Genomic DNA, 17,023 nt, shown 5'->3' on the forward strand with positions numbered 1-17,023 from the left:
ATTAGTTTTAGTTCAGTCAAGATAATCAAGTATCATTAGTTCTTGTTCAGTCAGAATGATCGAGTACCATTAGTTTTAGTTCAGTCAGAATGATCCAGTACCATTAGTTTGAGGTCAGTCAGAATGATCCGGTATCATTAGTTTTAGTTCAGTCATAATGATCCAGTACCATTAGTGTTAGTTTAGTCAACAGTCAGAATAATCCAGTATCATTAGTTTTATTTCAGTCAGAATGATCCAGTATCATTAGTTTTAGTTAAGTCAGAATGATCCAGTATCATTAGTTCTAGTCCAGTCAGAATGATCCAGTACCATTAATTTTAGTTCAGTCAGAATGATCCAGTATCATTAGTTTTAGTTCAGTCAGAATGATCCAGTACCATTAGTGTTAGTTCAGTCAACAGTCAGAATAATCCAGTATCATTAGTTTTAGTTCAGTCAGAATGATCCAATATCATTAGTTTTAGTTCAGTCAACAGGCAGAATAATCCAGTATCATTAGTTTTAGTTCAGTCAACAGTCAGAATAATCAAGTATCATTAGTTTTAGTTCAGTCAGAATAGTTTTGTCATTTCTTTTTACTATACACACAATATATATGAAATATATATTTCATAATCCCCAAAAAACTAACCTTGCAGTATTATTTTTAAGTTTCCTGTCTAGATCCCTCTCAAAGATAAATGAAGCCAAGGGTTTAGTATTACAAATGTTATTTTAATTGTTTCATCTCCCAAGCATACCAGATTGGCATGTAGTGACAGAAGTGTTAAACAAATCTGTCCAACAACACACCGATTACAAATTTCAATACAGTCGAACATCATTAAACTGGAGAAGAAATGGGGAATTCAAAGCTAAAATGCACTGCACAATAAAATGCAATTTGACCAACAACTTACTTTCAGATAAACACAGCATTTGACATCTATGCAAGTTAGTAATAATGAAACTTGACTGTATTCAACACTGGAGAAGCCACCTACTCATGTATCGTAAAGTTTAGTCAACCATCCTAGATAATGAATGTTTCACACTAAACTGAAAATTTCATATCAAATTTTGTGATATTTTAGATGCTGTTTTACTGAAATTGGTTCTCTTTAAAAGCATTAGAAACTCGCCCAAGCAAGAGTGGCGAGTGTATAATGTTTTCCTGAACATCACTGAATCAAACCCATAATACCCAGTCTATCTGACAAAACAGGCTAAGTATTGACTAATGAATTGATACAACTTATTGTAGCTAGTCGTTCAAACATAGCCACACCTTATATTTCACTATATTGAAGCTGTTAGAATACATTTTCATAAACAGTGATTGCATTTTGTAGTGATGTACACAATAACTTTTTAATCACATCACATCCAGCTCTGGTGTGTTTCTAACCAATTTTTATTGATAAGGAACTCTCAAAAAAAAAAAACACAGCTTAATATATATTAAAACATGAGCATTAAATTTAATTTCGATATGAAATGCTGGATGTGAAGTTTCATTGTCTGTTACTTATGTAGTTCAATCATGCTTGCTATATAACTGTATCACATAACCATTTCTTGCAATGTTATTTATGCAGTAAGGTGCAAAACTTGGCTGATAAGAGATGAAAACAAGGAAATCGGGAGTTGCAAATTTTACAGCAATTTATCCAAAAAACAAAGAAATGATAAAAAGTAATAAATCAAGTATAAATTTGGCTTTATTTCATGAAATTTGTTAAAACATATCATGAATAAGCTGTATACCGGTAATAAATATACAGGGATTACCTCATCATCAACTGAAAGAAATCTACCAATTGACATTGGCCGACATTTTAACGAGGTAATTATGGTGTGCAATAACACAATTCTACAAGTTAAAGCATCGCCAAATTATTCACACATTAACTTTACAGAACAAGTTTGGGGAAAATATATATGTAAATCAGAACAAATGATGGATCTGCAGTTATAAATGCATTGTGTAGGAAAAAGAAATTCACATTAAAATGACGGAGCAAATCACCTATGACAAATGCTCTCAGGTAAATACTCTAAATGCAAACAAATGGCTTTGCATTCTATGCAACTGCAGCTGATGTAGGGATGCTTAAAGGTGATAACTTGGTGAATTACAAATGTAAATAGAATTTAATCACTACCACGTAACTCCCCAATTTGTCAGCATCACATGGGAGGCACTGGGATTCGTCATTACCTCACCACCACCACCTCCACACCACTGCCATCTAGAGTACACTACAACCGATGTACCAAACTCAATGTGACGCTACTCCGCAGATTGGACCGTGTGAATGCACTACCTGCTGTTGCCCACCACTGAAAGCTCCACACAGAGATGGTAGTACGTACTGCTGATATAATATGTCAATATGTGTTAACAAGCTGGATACGTCCATCCTGTAGCTCAAACTTCTCTAACCATACAAAGTCTTTTAACATAAAATGGATCAGCTCTGTTGATCATCATCATCAAAACCTTGGGACAATAGAAAATTGGCAGCTAATTCTTCATTCTTCTCACAGGCAAAGTAGGCCTGAATACACATTCCTTCTCCAAAACCCAATGCTTTTAACTGAAAATAGAAATAAAACATCATTGGACTAAATAGAAATAAAACAACATCGGACTTCAACTTGACAATCATGAACAATTAAATAATCTACAATAAGTATTTACATGTACTTTGCCTCCATAAATCTTCAGACTGATCTTGCATAAAACAATAGTCCAACCTGTTCTAGGGAAAAAAAATAATAACACAATGTTTTCTAAGACAGGTGTTCACTTCAGGTTATAAAGAAATTATCCGATAACAAAAAGCAAAGAGATAAAAGTTGAGCTCTGATAACTGATTACGGTCATACATGCTCAGTTCCACTCTTAACTCATTCACCCTTGAAATTTCAAAATGAACTATTCCTATTCCAACCTTTGAATTGGAAGAGTTCAAATGTGTCTTCAGGGGTTAATGAGTTAAGGCCAGGCCAAATAAGCTCATCGCACTTTTTAAATTACTGCTGACAGATGTATGCAGGTGTAAAGTTGATGCTCTCTTGTGATGACAAACACATACTCTTTCTATTGCTTCTTTTTCTTGTGGTGTGACTTGAACATATCCTTGGCCCATAGGGCTAGCTCCTGGTGCTCCTCCTGCCCCGGGGAGGCCACCTCCTTCAGCCTGTTCCTCATCACCGACCGGTTCATTTAACATCTCAATAAATCGTTCTTGATTTCTACTAATAAGCTACAACATAATAACATCAAACCATATTTAGAAGGTTTTCAATCTGAATATCAAATCTTATCTCAATTTTGTTAACAATTCTGTATCAGTTTAATTGCATTTTCAGTTTTGTGTGTAATGACTTTCTAAATTAAAACAAAATTTTATAAGAGCAGTATAAAACATTCTGATTGTAATCTTTATATTGACAGCAAGAACCTAAGGTACTTCTTTTAAAACAGAGAAAGCATAGCCAGCAGTGTGTTTGTGCATGCTGTCTCATCATCTTACCTGTAATAATTGGGGATTTGATTGACCTATTTGTTGTAAGAGTTGAGGAAGAAGAGAAGGGTTTTGATGAATAAGCCTCCTCATGTGATTAAACTGAGGTTGTGTTCTAAGGAATGCCAGGGTGTCTTCCTCTGAAAATAGCCAACAAAACACAAATCACTTGTCAGAACAAACTAAAGTTAACATTATTAAAGTATCATTTATTTTGCAATGCATACATTATTTATGACATTGTATATTGATTAAAATTAAATATGTACCCAAGAAATTTAATTATTTACAGATATGGTTAAGAAATTTTACATTTGTTCTTATATTATTACTTGGAGCACTGCCACATATATGCATAAATGAGCTTTAACTATACAATAAACATACATGTTAGTGCACTCTCAACAGTTTTCAAGTTTTACATCATGATTTAGCACAACAGCTATTAATCCTGATGATATATTTAGCGGTTATCATAATTTAGCACTTTAAAAATTAGTGAACGAAAGTGCTAAAATATTATTACATCTAACATATGAACATTTATATGACTAAAACTTACACAAGTCCTCCAGAAGAACAAGCAAAATGTGATAATTGAAGTTTACTGATATGGTTAGAAATATTTGCATATGTTCTTATTACTTTAAAACCCTGTATACGTATACTCCATATCAAGTAAAATAACTTATGTTCAACTTATGATGTGGTCTATCACTTTGGCATTAGTATTCTGCTGCTGTAGGCTAAAGTTGACGATTATTGCTGTTGGTGCTGAGGAACGTAGATCTGCTTCTTTGTTCTAGACAGCCGAAACAATAAACATATGTAGATATCCACCCTTTAGAAAAGCTCATACACATTCAGCAGTTATATCAGTATGTGAACCTACCTCCTTGTGGTGTTGGGTTTGAAGTGACGCTCCCAGACGTGGTGGTGCCGGGTGCGGGGGCTGTGGCCGGAGCTGTAGCTGTAGCTGTGGCTGGGGCTGTTGTCTGTGCTGGAGCAGGTGGAACTGGCGCTGGTGGCTCAGCAGGGAATTCCGGAATACCCTACAAATATATTTAAAGGATAATTGAAGACTTCAAAGGGGAAAAACAAAAAATTAAAACCTTTAACTAATCTTCAATGTACCCACAGCCTTAATGTGAAGTTGTATATAAATCATAAAGTTGGAAATACTGAGGGTCAAGTCTAATTTGACAACTTATCTTTGATCATTTTCAAAGCATTACAACACAGGGTATGTTACACTCTGACTCACTAGCATGGCCTCCTTTTTAACAAAACAATAATAACTTGATCAAATCTGATTTTTACACACATTAGAAAAGATTTATCATAATCATGATCAGCAAACTTGATATAATGAACTTATTCTTACACTTACACCCACAACACTAAATATGGGAATGAAAATAAATACACAAGCGTATTGAATAGGGACTATGAAAAAGAATCTGAAATTTACAAGTGCTAATCGCTTCACAAATATTTTGTTCATCTGATAAACTGTCAATTCCATACCTTTTAAGCCCCCCCCCCCCAATCTTTAAGACAATTAATTTCGTCATTAGACTGAAGCCTGTCCACACAAACGCAGGCCACACAGATTACTTCGTCTGCCAGTGAATATGCTCAGGCTAGTCACACTAAAATATCACAAACTGGTTGGTTGAGCACTTACTGTAAGCAGGTATTCCACTGCTCTGTCGGGATTATTAAAACTGGTCCTCAGTGCCCGCACTACTTGTTCCCGTTCAAAACCCATACCAATGATCTCTGCAACCATGTTTTCATAGGCCTGGCCTGTGACTAACGTGCTCTCTGCTGACACAGATGCGGCAGCTGTGCTGCTTTCTGTCGTACTGGCTGTACCTTCTGTGGCTGATGCTGTGGTTGTGGTAGCAGTAGTGGGTGGAGGGCTACAACAGAAACATTTTATAAACATCATTCTACCTAAGCTATGAACTGCTGTCTTTATCAGTATGTTAGACGGAGTCTGGACAACACCGGTCATCAAGAACTCCCCAAAGCAGCTGTGGAAAGAAATCATTAAATTTTTAAGTTTTAAACCAAACATTTCCATATCACTCTCATTCAAATCATGTACTCCTGGTAGTAGTAGTGATGGCTCTCATGCATTGATCAGTCAACTCGCTTAAGTGTTGTTGCATGACACAAAGCCATAAAGGCATAACCCTTGTTTCGTGAAAATACACGCGAATATATGCAACACACCATCAGCATACATACACGAACATGACTTTTGATCCTATTTACCTCAAAAGTGACCTTTCAAACAATTTTATATGACGTGAACATTATTTAGCAATGAAACCGGAAATAACCAAGTTGCTGTTGACCTAGCTCAAACACAATCCATTATTATCAGAAAGAACTTGAAAATCTACTGATGGTAGCAGTGATCTTGGCTTTTACCTCATAGGCAATCCATATCAACACTTCCCATACACTAATACTATTGAGATGAGATGGGAAGTCTCAAAGCTTAAATGAAAATTACCATGCAGACATCAACCATAAGCAGAGGGAAGGACAAAGTGACTGCTGTTCTGATGCTTAACACTTTATAAATATTTGAAATTAAATCCATCAATCATCCATAACCCTCCTGGTGACCTTATTGACCTTAATGACCTCATTGACAGATAAAAGGCCAAATTACCAATAGTGCTTTCTGTTGACAGCTTCCAATCTTTTTATAATATTTATTGCTATTTCCACTATTGTGGGACACCACTTATTTGGGATGTCACCATCTTATCCAAAATTGAATCCCTTCAATCTACCAGGGATACCTTAGCCATAGTATTTATCATTTCACTGCACACTATCACTCATACAAGACTTCATATAACTCATGTGATCCCCAACTGATTGTCGAAGGGCTTTGAAGTGACAATGCCACTCAATGAAACAAACCTGAAATGCAAAATGAACATTGCCGAAGAAAGACCGACACTTTTAACACAGTTGTCTTGTTATGTTTCAAGTACAATATGATTTACCTGGTTGGTGATACCTCCATTTTCTCCTGTTCTGGTTTTGGTTGTTCTGCAGGTGGTGCTGGGGGTGTTACCTCTACTACTACCGGTGCTGGGGCAGGGGCAGGTGCAGGTGCAGCAGCAGCAGTCTCAGGTTTTGCTGCAGCAGCTGCTGCTTTTGGCTGTCCAAACAGATTACAATGACCAATTACACACTTTTCAAAACATTTCCTTCAGCTGGTAAGTATGGACTGTATAGAGGTTCATATAGCACAAGAGAAATGCTGATGTACGACATTTCACCCACAAGGAAAATATGTACCTGAAGGGTACCAGGTCATCTTCATCAAATATGATTTTGTCTGAAGATGACCCGAGTACATATTGCATTAGTAATCAATAAAAAAACATTTTACTAATTGTGCTATATGGAGCTGTATATGATCCGGACATATATAGGTTTATATTTAGTCTGACCTCAGAAACATGAAACAGTTTTAAACTTGAATCTTACTTTCAATCATTGTTATGTATAGTAAGCAATTACCGATCAAACGTCAGTGTGTCAAAATAAAGAAAGGGACAGAACTCTGTATACAGTGGGATACAATACCAGATTTAAGTATGTGTGATTGTAATGATCAAACTGAGTACATGTATATGAGATGCCCTGTACAGAGGAGTGACACAAAGATAAATTGAAACCATTGAGCTCATTTTCAGTCCATAACTTAAATCATTTTTTTCTTTTCAAACTCGATAAATATTTTTAGCAAGTGTTTAAATTCACATTAAATGAGGGCGATTGGAAAAATATTTCATCTTAACAACAATAATAAATATAGCTGTATATATATATCAAATTACAATAATATATTCAATAATTACCTTTGTCACCATAACAACCAGGAAACTCTTTTCCGAATCTATTTTGTAATCTGCAACTTTTTTGTCATCTTCCAAAATTTTTCCTGCAAATTATAAAATGTTTGTGAGATAATTTGTCAATTGAACAAATTATTTAACCATGTTACTGAACTTTTAAAGAACAATGTACATATATATATCTCAATCTTACAGTCTCCCTAGCTAACAATCTAAATGTACATACATGTACATGAAAATTCACTTCCTTCCACCATTCAACACAATTACAAATGGCCGTGCACTTGTTTTTCCTTCCCCAAACTTTTTAACTGCAACGAACCTCTGTAGACCACATTTACACCATGTTCATAATTCTTAAATTGCAAAATGAACATAAAATTCTAGTAACAAATATCCTTGCTATAATCTAATATAAACATGTATATATATATCTAGAGAGCGATTCTTCTCCGATTTTGGTTATCATTTGGCGGGTCGTCGTTGTGCTTCATTGGGCGAGTCGTCTTAGTGCACTTTTGCTATAGAGCAGAGCCAGCGAGCGTTCTGATATTTAGACTATCAGCGTTCCTTATCCGCGATACTCTCAGCTTAATTGCTGCCTTCGGCTGTCCTTAGCCGAGGGGACTATTGGTTTTATATAAAAGCTATATTTTCAATTGTAGTACATCAATTCTACTTCTTGTAATATGATGTACGTATATGTACATGTAACTGTTCTGTTTCAGTGTCTTGATAAAGGAGCGGATTGCTCCGAAAATTTGACAACCTAAACTTGTCCACACTGTTGGAATTACTTCTTTGCCCCATATATATCTATATATGCAAATACTAAACCAAGCATTTCTGTGAAATTGTTGGAAAGAACAATATGAACAAACCTGCATAAATAAGTTTTTGCCCATTTGCAGGAAATCCTTCTTTGCCCTTTTCTGCCTCAATTTTTTCTTTGAGGACCTTCACCTACACAGGAAATAAACATTCAAGTACATATGAAACAACAACTGTCGCCATATTCTAATTACCTGGTATGAATTTTAAGATTATTTAACATGCACTACCAGGTAATTATATCTAGATATGTTATCATATTTTGCTATGGGTGTTAAAGCTAATCCCACTGATACAATGTGCGCCATCATTTAAGATTGTTTTAAAGTACAGGAAACAGAATCTTTTTTGGCAGAGCTGTTTAATATCATTTTCTGATTCCATCAAATCTTTTAACTCATAGTGCAGAGTAAATGTTAATTATTGAGTGTTCTAGATCAATCTTGTTAAGAACACAGTTTATACAAAATCCCCAAAAAGGTTCTAAATGCGGAATTTAAATAAAATTGTCATTTGCATGCTACATTTACATACATGTATAATATATTTACTTTGAGCATTCAAGTTTTATATGAGTAGTCAAAATTTGTGATACATCTATGCATTAGGCAAAAAAATTGTCTGTTTAGGGTTGCATGGGCAAAAAAACAACGGTAGGTAGGCCGATTTTTTTTATATATTTTTGTGTACCATGTGGTCATGTGATTATAACCCTACTATTGTATGTAAAACAAAGAATAACATAAACAAGGTTCATTTGGAGGCAAATTGTGCTCCATATGCTGACATTTAGCGCCAACACAAGCAAGCCATTTTGAAAGGCAAGGAATTACCTTCTAAAATTCGAAAATCAGCAGTTTTTTGTTAAACCTCACTCTATTTTGTACTGTTCCAATTTCAAAATTACAAGTTATGTTCAGTTTTGAGTTTGAGTTGACCAAATTTTAAGACCACAAAGATATACCGACCCAGCTGGCACTAGCTCTTTTATGAGCTGATGCATGGGAAATTCAGGATGTAATAGTAACATTATTCCAAAATCATTAATGACAGTCACAGATACATCAATAATGTCCGGTTTATTAATTACCACAAAGATTAAAAGTCTGCCATTCATCTTCTTTATAATATTTCTGTAAGATTTTATACTTTGATTTGCTATTCTAGATTATTCATGATTATTTGTCCTTGTTGAAATATACTTTTCTGAGATGGCTTCTCTCAGACTATGTTTCTCTCATGATTAGATGGCTGTATTTTAATATTTGTCTGGGATTATTTTTTTAAATTTTAACTGTTTCACGCATATGGCTGCTATAGTAAGGTTTATGTATTTTTAATCAATCAAAATTTGGTTAATATTATAAAATGTACATTGACCCGGTGAGTGTTAATACTAAGTAAACTGTTATGCTTAAAAATAAAGCAGCTTAGAACTGAACATAGGCATTTGTCAAATCAACTTATAAAAATATGATTTTTTTTACTGGTAACTGGTCGCGACCTAGCAGGCAGTAACATTTTCAAAAACGGAAACATGACAAATGATGATGATGCAGATATGGGATATTACGAATAACGAAACTCAGTAATTTTGCTTAATTCATGCTCTTGAATTCAAAAAACATTTCAATGTCTTATCATTAGATCAATAATAATTTAAAATTCACGACAGACCCATCAACAGAAGCCCGAAAATATTGAAAATAAAAAAAGACGCCGGTATCTTATCCATGATTTTCGAGGATGACACCACAAAATTTCAGTGAAGCTTTCCAATATTTGCAGACACATACCGATTCTTCTGAATCCACTTCAACTTTGAAGCTCTGTTGCTGCAGAGTTTTTACTGTAATCAACATGATTTAAACGTACAACAATACTATTAAACAATAAAACAAACTGAGTAAATTATTCCCGACAAAGCAGCGTAATACCAGTCGCCATTTAATATGACGTCACGCGCACCGCAGTAAATGAATTTAACCGAGAAAAATCTTAACATTATATTCATATTCCTTATAACCACCAATCATCATTTTTTGTTTATGAATTTTGACGCCAACTTTCAATTTTAAAGAAAAAGATATATACATGATTACTGTTAATATCGAGTCATATAATTCAAATTCCTTTGCTGCGCTAATCACTTACCTCAGTGTTTACTTCCGGTCCACACGTGGTTATTATATGTCACACACAGAAAAATCAGACGTACCAGAAGGGTGCTGTGCATTCTTTATCGAAAGAAAAACACGATATTGTAGATTTAAACCAAACCATGGACAGATTTATTGTGCAGAACACGCCGGACTGCTTGGTGTAAGAACACACGAGACTAACATATGTATACATTTTCTACTTTCATTTTCATAATAACGCATCTAGAACTCACTCTTCATTCAATCTCAACTGTTTTTCCCCTTGAGAACTAGTAAGAATTACTGACAAATTTCTATGTTGGTCCAGTCCCATTTTCTCAACTTCTTTGGCTTTCTGAAGCAGCTGTGTTAGCTCCCGTATGTTAGCTCCCGTATCTCTATCCTGATTTAGATAGTTTGGATCTCCCTACCTTCAATCCTGTTGGTGTGCACTGGTTGAACGGTTACATTTCTAACTATTTAGAACTTCCACTTCCAGGGTTGTTATTATATATAAGTATTACGTAAATCACATATGGCCATATATATATATAGCTGCTAGTATCCGATATATATAACCAGTGAATAAGTTAAGAGTTGTTATTGGGACACTCTTCATCCCGCTACTGTCAGCTGTATAGGTTTTATACAGTCAGATAACTTTGGCCAATATTTCATCAATAAAAATCAAATTGTAAAACCTGTTCAATCAATTGTACTAATGGAACTAGACTGGGTCAATTGTGCGAACAATGGGGTAGCAGCTTGATTGATGCATCTGTTTATAGTGTTTGGAGGTTACATGTTTAAATTTCTGTCTGGCTGTTGCATTTTCCCTTTCCTTTTCCTATTATGCAATGAAAACAAAAGTAACAAATTTTAAATTGATTTTGTTGTGGTTGAACCTCAAACTCGCGATTTTTGTTTGTTGTTGCCAGACAAATCTTAGCAGGAGATTATCAACCTATATATACATACTTTTAGCAATAAATAGTTTTAAATGTCCATGTGATGGTAAAAAAATTAAATTTAACAAAACATGAAGACTAGTATCATCGGCTAGCACTTTCACCCATCTTTGGGCTCTTCAGAAGAGCCCCAAGATGGGCGAAAGCGCTAGCCGATGATACTAGTCTTCGTGTTTTGTTTTATTTATACACACTTTTATATTTTACATGTTTACAGGATAAATATATGCAAATTTATATACAAAGTTCTATGTATTGTAGATTGACACGGGTAGAAAAAGAGTCAAGTGCCCACTGAATGCAAAACAGTAAGTTTTGAATTTACAAAAAATTGCAGTGTTGGAATTGTGATAGGTTTGTCATGCGTTTCTGTTCAAAAAGCAGAAAACAAATAATTTATCATCACACAAAACACAATACTGTAGTACATGTAGTGCTATCTTGTAGTAATATGCATAAGTCACATTGAGTTATCTCCCCTTCAGGGACACAGGGTATTGTTACATCTGCTTGTAGCTGGAATAAAAAATTGGATGTTTGAACAGGCAGTGTTATCCCCACACAACCAACACCTCATTACAAAATTACATATATTAGATTATTTCACTATTCATTGACGTTGTAGATGCAGTAAGACATGATATCAGCTTATTACACTGTTCAATCAGTATAAGTAAAAGACGCTTTACATTTGAGGTTTGATTTTAAAATGTTGATTTTGGTTTCTTTTAAAGGGAAATCGAAAGTAGTATAGTAATATCAATGTCTCTATACAGCAGAATTCCTTACAACTGTGTTTTATATGTTCAAGTACCTGTTATGAAGACCAGTTGAATAAACACATCAAGAAATGTAGAAAACAAGAAAGTGCAACCCCGGTAAGTAAATAACTATTTATGTTGTGGTTGTTGTCGTATACTTGAAACTATGCGAGTATGCATAAGCTATCTATGTCATGTAATCAAACATCTTTGGCAACCTTTGGAAATTTCCATTGGAGGATTCTGTGTGCCCAAAATTAAAACATAAATAAAATGTGTGCAGGCCCATTTAGGTAAAAAAGAACACTTTAAGCTGTTATATTTTTGTTATTTTTTCAAAGTGAAATGATTAAATCTTAGAATATAAGAATAGTTTAGCATTAATCTGATTTAAACCAAATCTCTTATTCCACTATGATACTTTTTGTTCCAATCAAACTGACTGACTGGAATGTAGAGTATAGGAGTACCGGTAGATTAAAATATTGGGTTTAAATCAGGTTGGTTTAGCCTATTTTTTGGTTGAAAATGGTCAATTTTAAGGTCCAAAATAAGGAGTCTCCCTTTAAAATAGGGAGAATTTGCAAGTATGAACATACTACATGTATCAGATACGAAACTTGCAATGTAATAAAACTCGATGTGATATCACAGGATGTTTTGAATATGTTGGAAATACAAAAGGGTGGTTCCAATGGAGTGATCTTGGTGCTGCTAGACCTCTTAAAGTAAATGGTAATTAATGTTAAAACTTGAGGCAACCCTTTGGGAGAAAAATTTTGAATTCATAGAAGCAATGAATGTTTTAGCAAATGTTGTTATGGTTCTATAACACACGTTGCTATTGATGACAAACTGTTAGTTTGTGATCAGCAATAGAAATATGTGTTATAGGACCATTTATTAAAATATTCATTATTTATATTTCAGTATTTTGATAGAGTAGTTATGCTTTATTTAATTATTTCGAACAGTTCTTTGAACAGCAAATTAAGTCTTGACAACAATGAAATTGATGACGTTACAATAGCAAATGTTGTTATAGTCTCATAACAACATTTGCTTTCTCAATGCATTGCAATGGAAGGATGCAGAGCAAATGTAAATACATCTTAATATCTGTTAGATTTCTTAACTGACTACAGTTTTGACATACAAATTAACCTGATACCTGAAAGTCTTATATAATTAACTGGTCATTAATTCGTGTAAAACAAGTTTCCACAGATTTCACACTGATCTAGCAGTATAGGGACGGATTTTAGGTTGGATTTTAGTCCCAGGTCCAAAAGCATTTTGGTAGTTAGTTTAAACAAATATCATTGTTTTCGAAATGACAAATTGTTTTACATGATTTGTTAAAATAAAATTAATTCAGGAACAGACAAAGTGTTTATGTAAATTACATTAAACAGCACAATAAAAAAAATCAGATCAAATTTTGCTTTTTGCTTGAAGGTGTACCATGTCGAAGGAGTTAACTCTGGAGCTGATTCTACAGATCGTGAAGAAGAAACAAAGAAGGTACAGAACACTTTTTTCACCTCTTAATATACTTACTTGATTCCATTTTATTGGCATTGTTCAGCCTGTATACTTCAATGATGAACGAGGGTAGATACCTGAAAATGCTGTGGATATTATATAATGTAATATTGTTGCCCATCATGGTATTCTGTCCTTTTGAAAATAATTTCTTCCAGATCTAGAGTTAAGTTAGCTCTGACATATACAATGGCAAACATTTATCATTTCAGAGTATTATGGAAGGAACAATTTCATTTTGTTACAATCACTTCTCATTACCATAGGCTTTGTTTCTAGTAACAGGTCTGTGTTTTAACAAACTCTACGGCATGTTTGTTGTCTTACACTCATGTCCTTAGATGAGAGTTATTGAATATTTTTGCCAAAAGTTTTAAGAAAAAAGAAATCCATCTTCCAAAGCACTGTCTGGACAGTAGGACAACTAGCCCGAGTTTCCTATGGACAGATATGTCTATCTGTCAAAAAGTTTTAAGTCTGGTGTCAGGGCCTGATGAAACTAAGGTTATGGGACAACCAGATTAGTGGTGGCTTGATAAATGAGGCTGGATAGTGGGACAGACAGATTAGTGGTGGCTATTTGAATGAGGGTGGATACCTGGTAGTGGGACAACCAGATGAGTGGTGGCTGGTTTAATCAGGCTGGATAGTGGGACAACTGAATTAGTGGTGGCTGGATTAATTAGGCTGGATAGTGGGACTACCAGATTAGTGGGGGCTGGATTAATTAGGCTGGATAGTGGGACAACCAGATTAGTGGTGGCTGGATTAATTAGGCTGGATAGTGGGACTACCAGATTAGTGGTGGCTGGATTAATAAGGCTGGATAGTGGGACAACCAGATTGGTGGTGGCTGGATTAATGAGGCTGGAGAGTGGGACAACCAGATTAGTGGTGGCTGGATCAATGAGGCTGGATAGTGGGACAACCAGATTAGTGGTGGCTGGATTAATTAGGCTGGATAGTGGGACAACCAGATTAGTGGTGGCTGGATCAATGAGGCTGGATAGTGGGACAACCAGATCAGTGGTGGCTTGATTAATTAGGCTGGATAGTGGGACAACCAGATTAGTGGTGGCTGGATTAATGAAGCTTGATAGTGTGACAACCAGATTAGTGGTGGCTGGATTAATGAAGCTTGATAGTGGGACAACCAGATTAGTGGTGACTGGATTAATGAAGCTTGATAGTGGGACTACCAGATTAGTGATGGCTTGATTAATGGGGCTGGATAGTGTGACAACCAGATTAGTGGTGGCTGGATTAATTTGGCTGGATAGTGGGACAACCAGATTAGTGGTGGCTGGATTAATTTATGCTGGATAGTGGGACAACCAGATTAGTGGTGGCTTGATTAATGAGGCTGGATAGTGGGACTACCAGATTAGTGGTGGCTTGATTAATGAGGCTGGATAGTAGGACTACCAGATTAGTGGTGGCTGGATTAATGAGGCTGGATAGTGGGACAACCAGATTTGTGGTGGCTGGATTAATGAGGCTGGATAGTGGGACAACCAGATTAGTAGTGGCTGGATTAATGAGGCTGGATAGTGGGACAACCAGATTTGTGGTGGCTGGATTAATGAGGCTGGATAGTGGGACAACCAGATTAGTGGTGGCTGGATTAATGAAGCTTGATAGCGGGACTGCCAGATTAGTGGTGGCTGGATTAACGGGGCTTGGCTGTAAACATTTGACATTTAAGAATGATATAATTATATCAAATAATGCGAACCTTCATTTAGAAATAATTTCTGTACAAATTATTAGTCTTGCTATATTACATTGACATGTAATGCTATTTGAACAGATCCCCTGGGCAGATATCCCTTTGTCTGAGCTGCTCAATTTGATTGACAGGGTAAATAAAAAATACCAAGGTATGTATTTACATCTTCAGTATCTCTAAGGATAGCACATGTTGATCAATATTACCCAAACTAACACTTAAGAAAAAAGTTGAATTTTCTGATTTCAAGGCCATATACTGTGAAATGTGATGAAACTGATGGTACAATTCTTTGTATTTCCTAATTTAATGTAAACTATACTCATTACTGTCAGATGCATGTGGGGTCATATTTTTGAATTTATCTAATAGGTGTGTAACATAAAACAATCATGGATTCACACGAAACTCAATTCTCTACACTTGTTTTATTCAGAACATGTTGAAGCAATACAAACAGAGATATTGGATCATGAAAGCTTACAGGAAGAGTTAGCCAATGAAAATTTCAGGATACCAGCTCTTAGGCACAGAAAACAACAGGTGAGTCATAGTTGCTAGTTTGTATAGGCTCGTCAAATATTTTGGCTTGAGGTACAATGATATGGGGAGCATCAATCCATTCTTACACACTCATGACTTTGGTTTCTACAGGATAACTTGCTTAAATATCGTTCGATTTTGATGAAACTTGGTATGCATGTACAATATACAAAGACTGAGGCTAAGTTAGAAGTTAAGGGAAATCCATACATACTTAATTAGCAAACTGTGCCCTGATTGGTCAATTACCACGCTTTAGTTTCCCCAAGATAACTGCTTAGATATTGTTTGATTTTTATGAAACTTGGTAATCATGTACAATATACTGAGGCTAAGTTTGAAGCTGAGCAAAGTTCATGCATATGGTACTCACTCTGATTGGCAGACTGTTTCTGCACAATATCTTAGTCAAAGAAAGAATTGATTCAATTGAAACCTGATCAATATTATGCAATGGCTAAATTTAAAGGTTAGCAAAATCTGTGAATAATTTATTATCATACGGCTATAGGTGTACAGAAAATATGTTCATCGAGAGTGAAACCGTTTAATTTCGAAGATGAATTTTATTTAAATCATTATTAAAGCTGCTGATTGGTTGATGGCTGGCGCACAATAACTTAGTGAAATATGACAGGATTCTTGTTGATGGCTGGCGCACAATAACTTAGTGAAATATGACAGGATTCTGATGAGACTTGATGCATTTTTACACTTAGTCTACTAGCGAAATCTGTCAGTAAATAATAAGCAATCAGAAATATCTTTGGTTTTAACAAAAGGGACAATTTCAGTTTCTATTGTCATGGTTTGAAATATATATTGGACAAAGGAAAATAATTCCTATGCAAATCAATTTTTGGTTGTAAAGGATATATGTAATATTTATATTCCTTTAGCTTAAGTTGCAAATGCAAAAGTGCAAAATGTTTCCTTCACCACATCACAGAAATGGCTCTCAACTTTACAAAGAAATATGTACAATGTCAATGTTGTTTCTTCTCCTACGTTTCCATATTTTCTTAAAGTGACACAACAATGCTTCAGAAGGATTTTAAGTACATGTATATCAGTTTGTTCAAATAAATGACCTTGAC

General features: G+C 35.0%; 2 protein-coding genes across 2 annotated transcripts in view; one reads left to right on the forward strand and one right to left on the reverse strand.

Moving 5' to 3' along the window:
• Window positions 1–17,023, forward strand: part of LOC110442823 — a 44,071-nt gene that overhangs the window by 18,579 nt on the left and 8,469 nt on the right. Inside the window, exons 9-16 of the mRNA XM_021486632.1 lie at window positions 5,318–5,428; window positions 6,600–6,763; window positions 10,399–10,561; window positions 11,610–11,656; window positions 12,160–12,226; window positions 13,568–13,633; window positions 15,465–15,534; window positions 15,820–15,926. Coding sequence (XP_021342307.1) covers window positions 5,318–5,428; window positions 6,600–6,763; window positions 10,399–10,561; window positions 11,610–11,656; window positions 12,160–12,226; window positions 13,568–13,633; window positions 15,465–15,534; window positions 15,820–15,926 — 795 coding nt within the window. The remainder of the gene's footprint in view (window positions 1–5,317; window positions 5,429–6,599; window positions 6,764–10,398; window positions 10,562–11,609; window positions 11,657–12,159; window positions 12,227–13,567; window positions 13,634–15,464; window positions 15,535–15,819; window positions 15,927–17,023) is intronic.
• Window positions 701–10,211, reverse strand: LOC110442819 (UV excision repair protein RAD23 homolog B-like). The gene is made up of 9 exons (XM_021486628.1): window positions 10,036–10,211; window positions 8,290–8,371; window positions 7,412–7,494; window positions 6,548–6,705; window positions 5,203–5,440; window positions 4,408–4,567; window positions 3,525–3,655; window positions 3,084–3,254; window positions 701–2,582 (listed from the first exon to the last, which is right to left on the reverse strand). The coding sequence occupies exons 1-9, from the start codon at window positions 10,099–10,101 to the stop codon at window positions 2,457–2,459; spliced, it is 1,215 nt and encodes a 404-aa protein (XP_021342303.1). The 5' UTR covers window positions 10,102–10,211; the 3' UTR covers window positions 701–2,456.

This window comes from Mizuhopecten yessoensis, unplaced genomic scaffold (genome assembly GCF_002113885.1).
Source record: "Mizuhopecten yessoensis strain PY_sf001 unplaced genomic scaffold, ASM211388v2 scaffold716301, whole genome shotgun sequence".
Classification (NCBI taxonomy): Eukaryota; Metazoa; Mollusca; class Bivalvia; order Pectinida; family Pectinidae; genus Mizuhopecten; species Mizuhopecten yessoensis.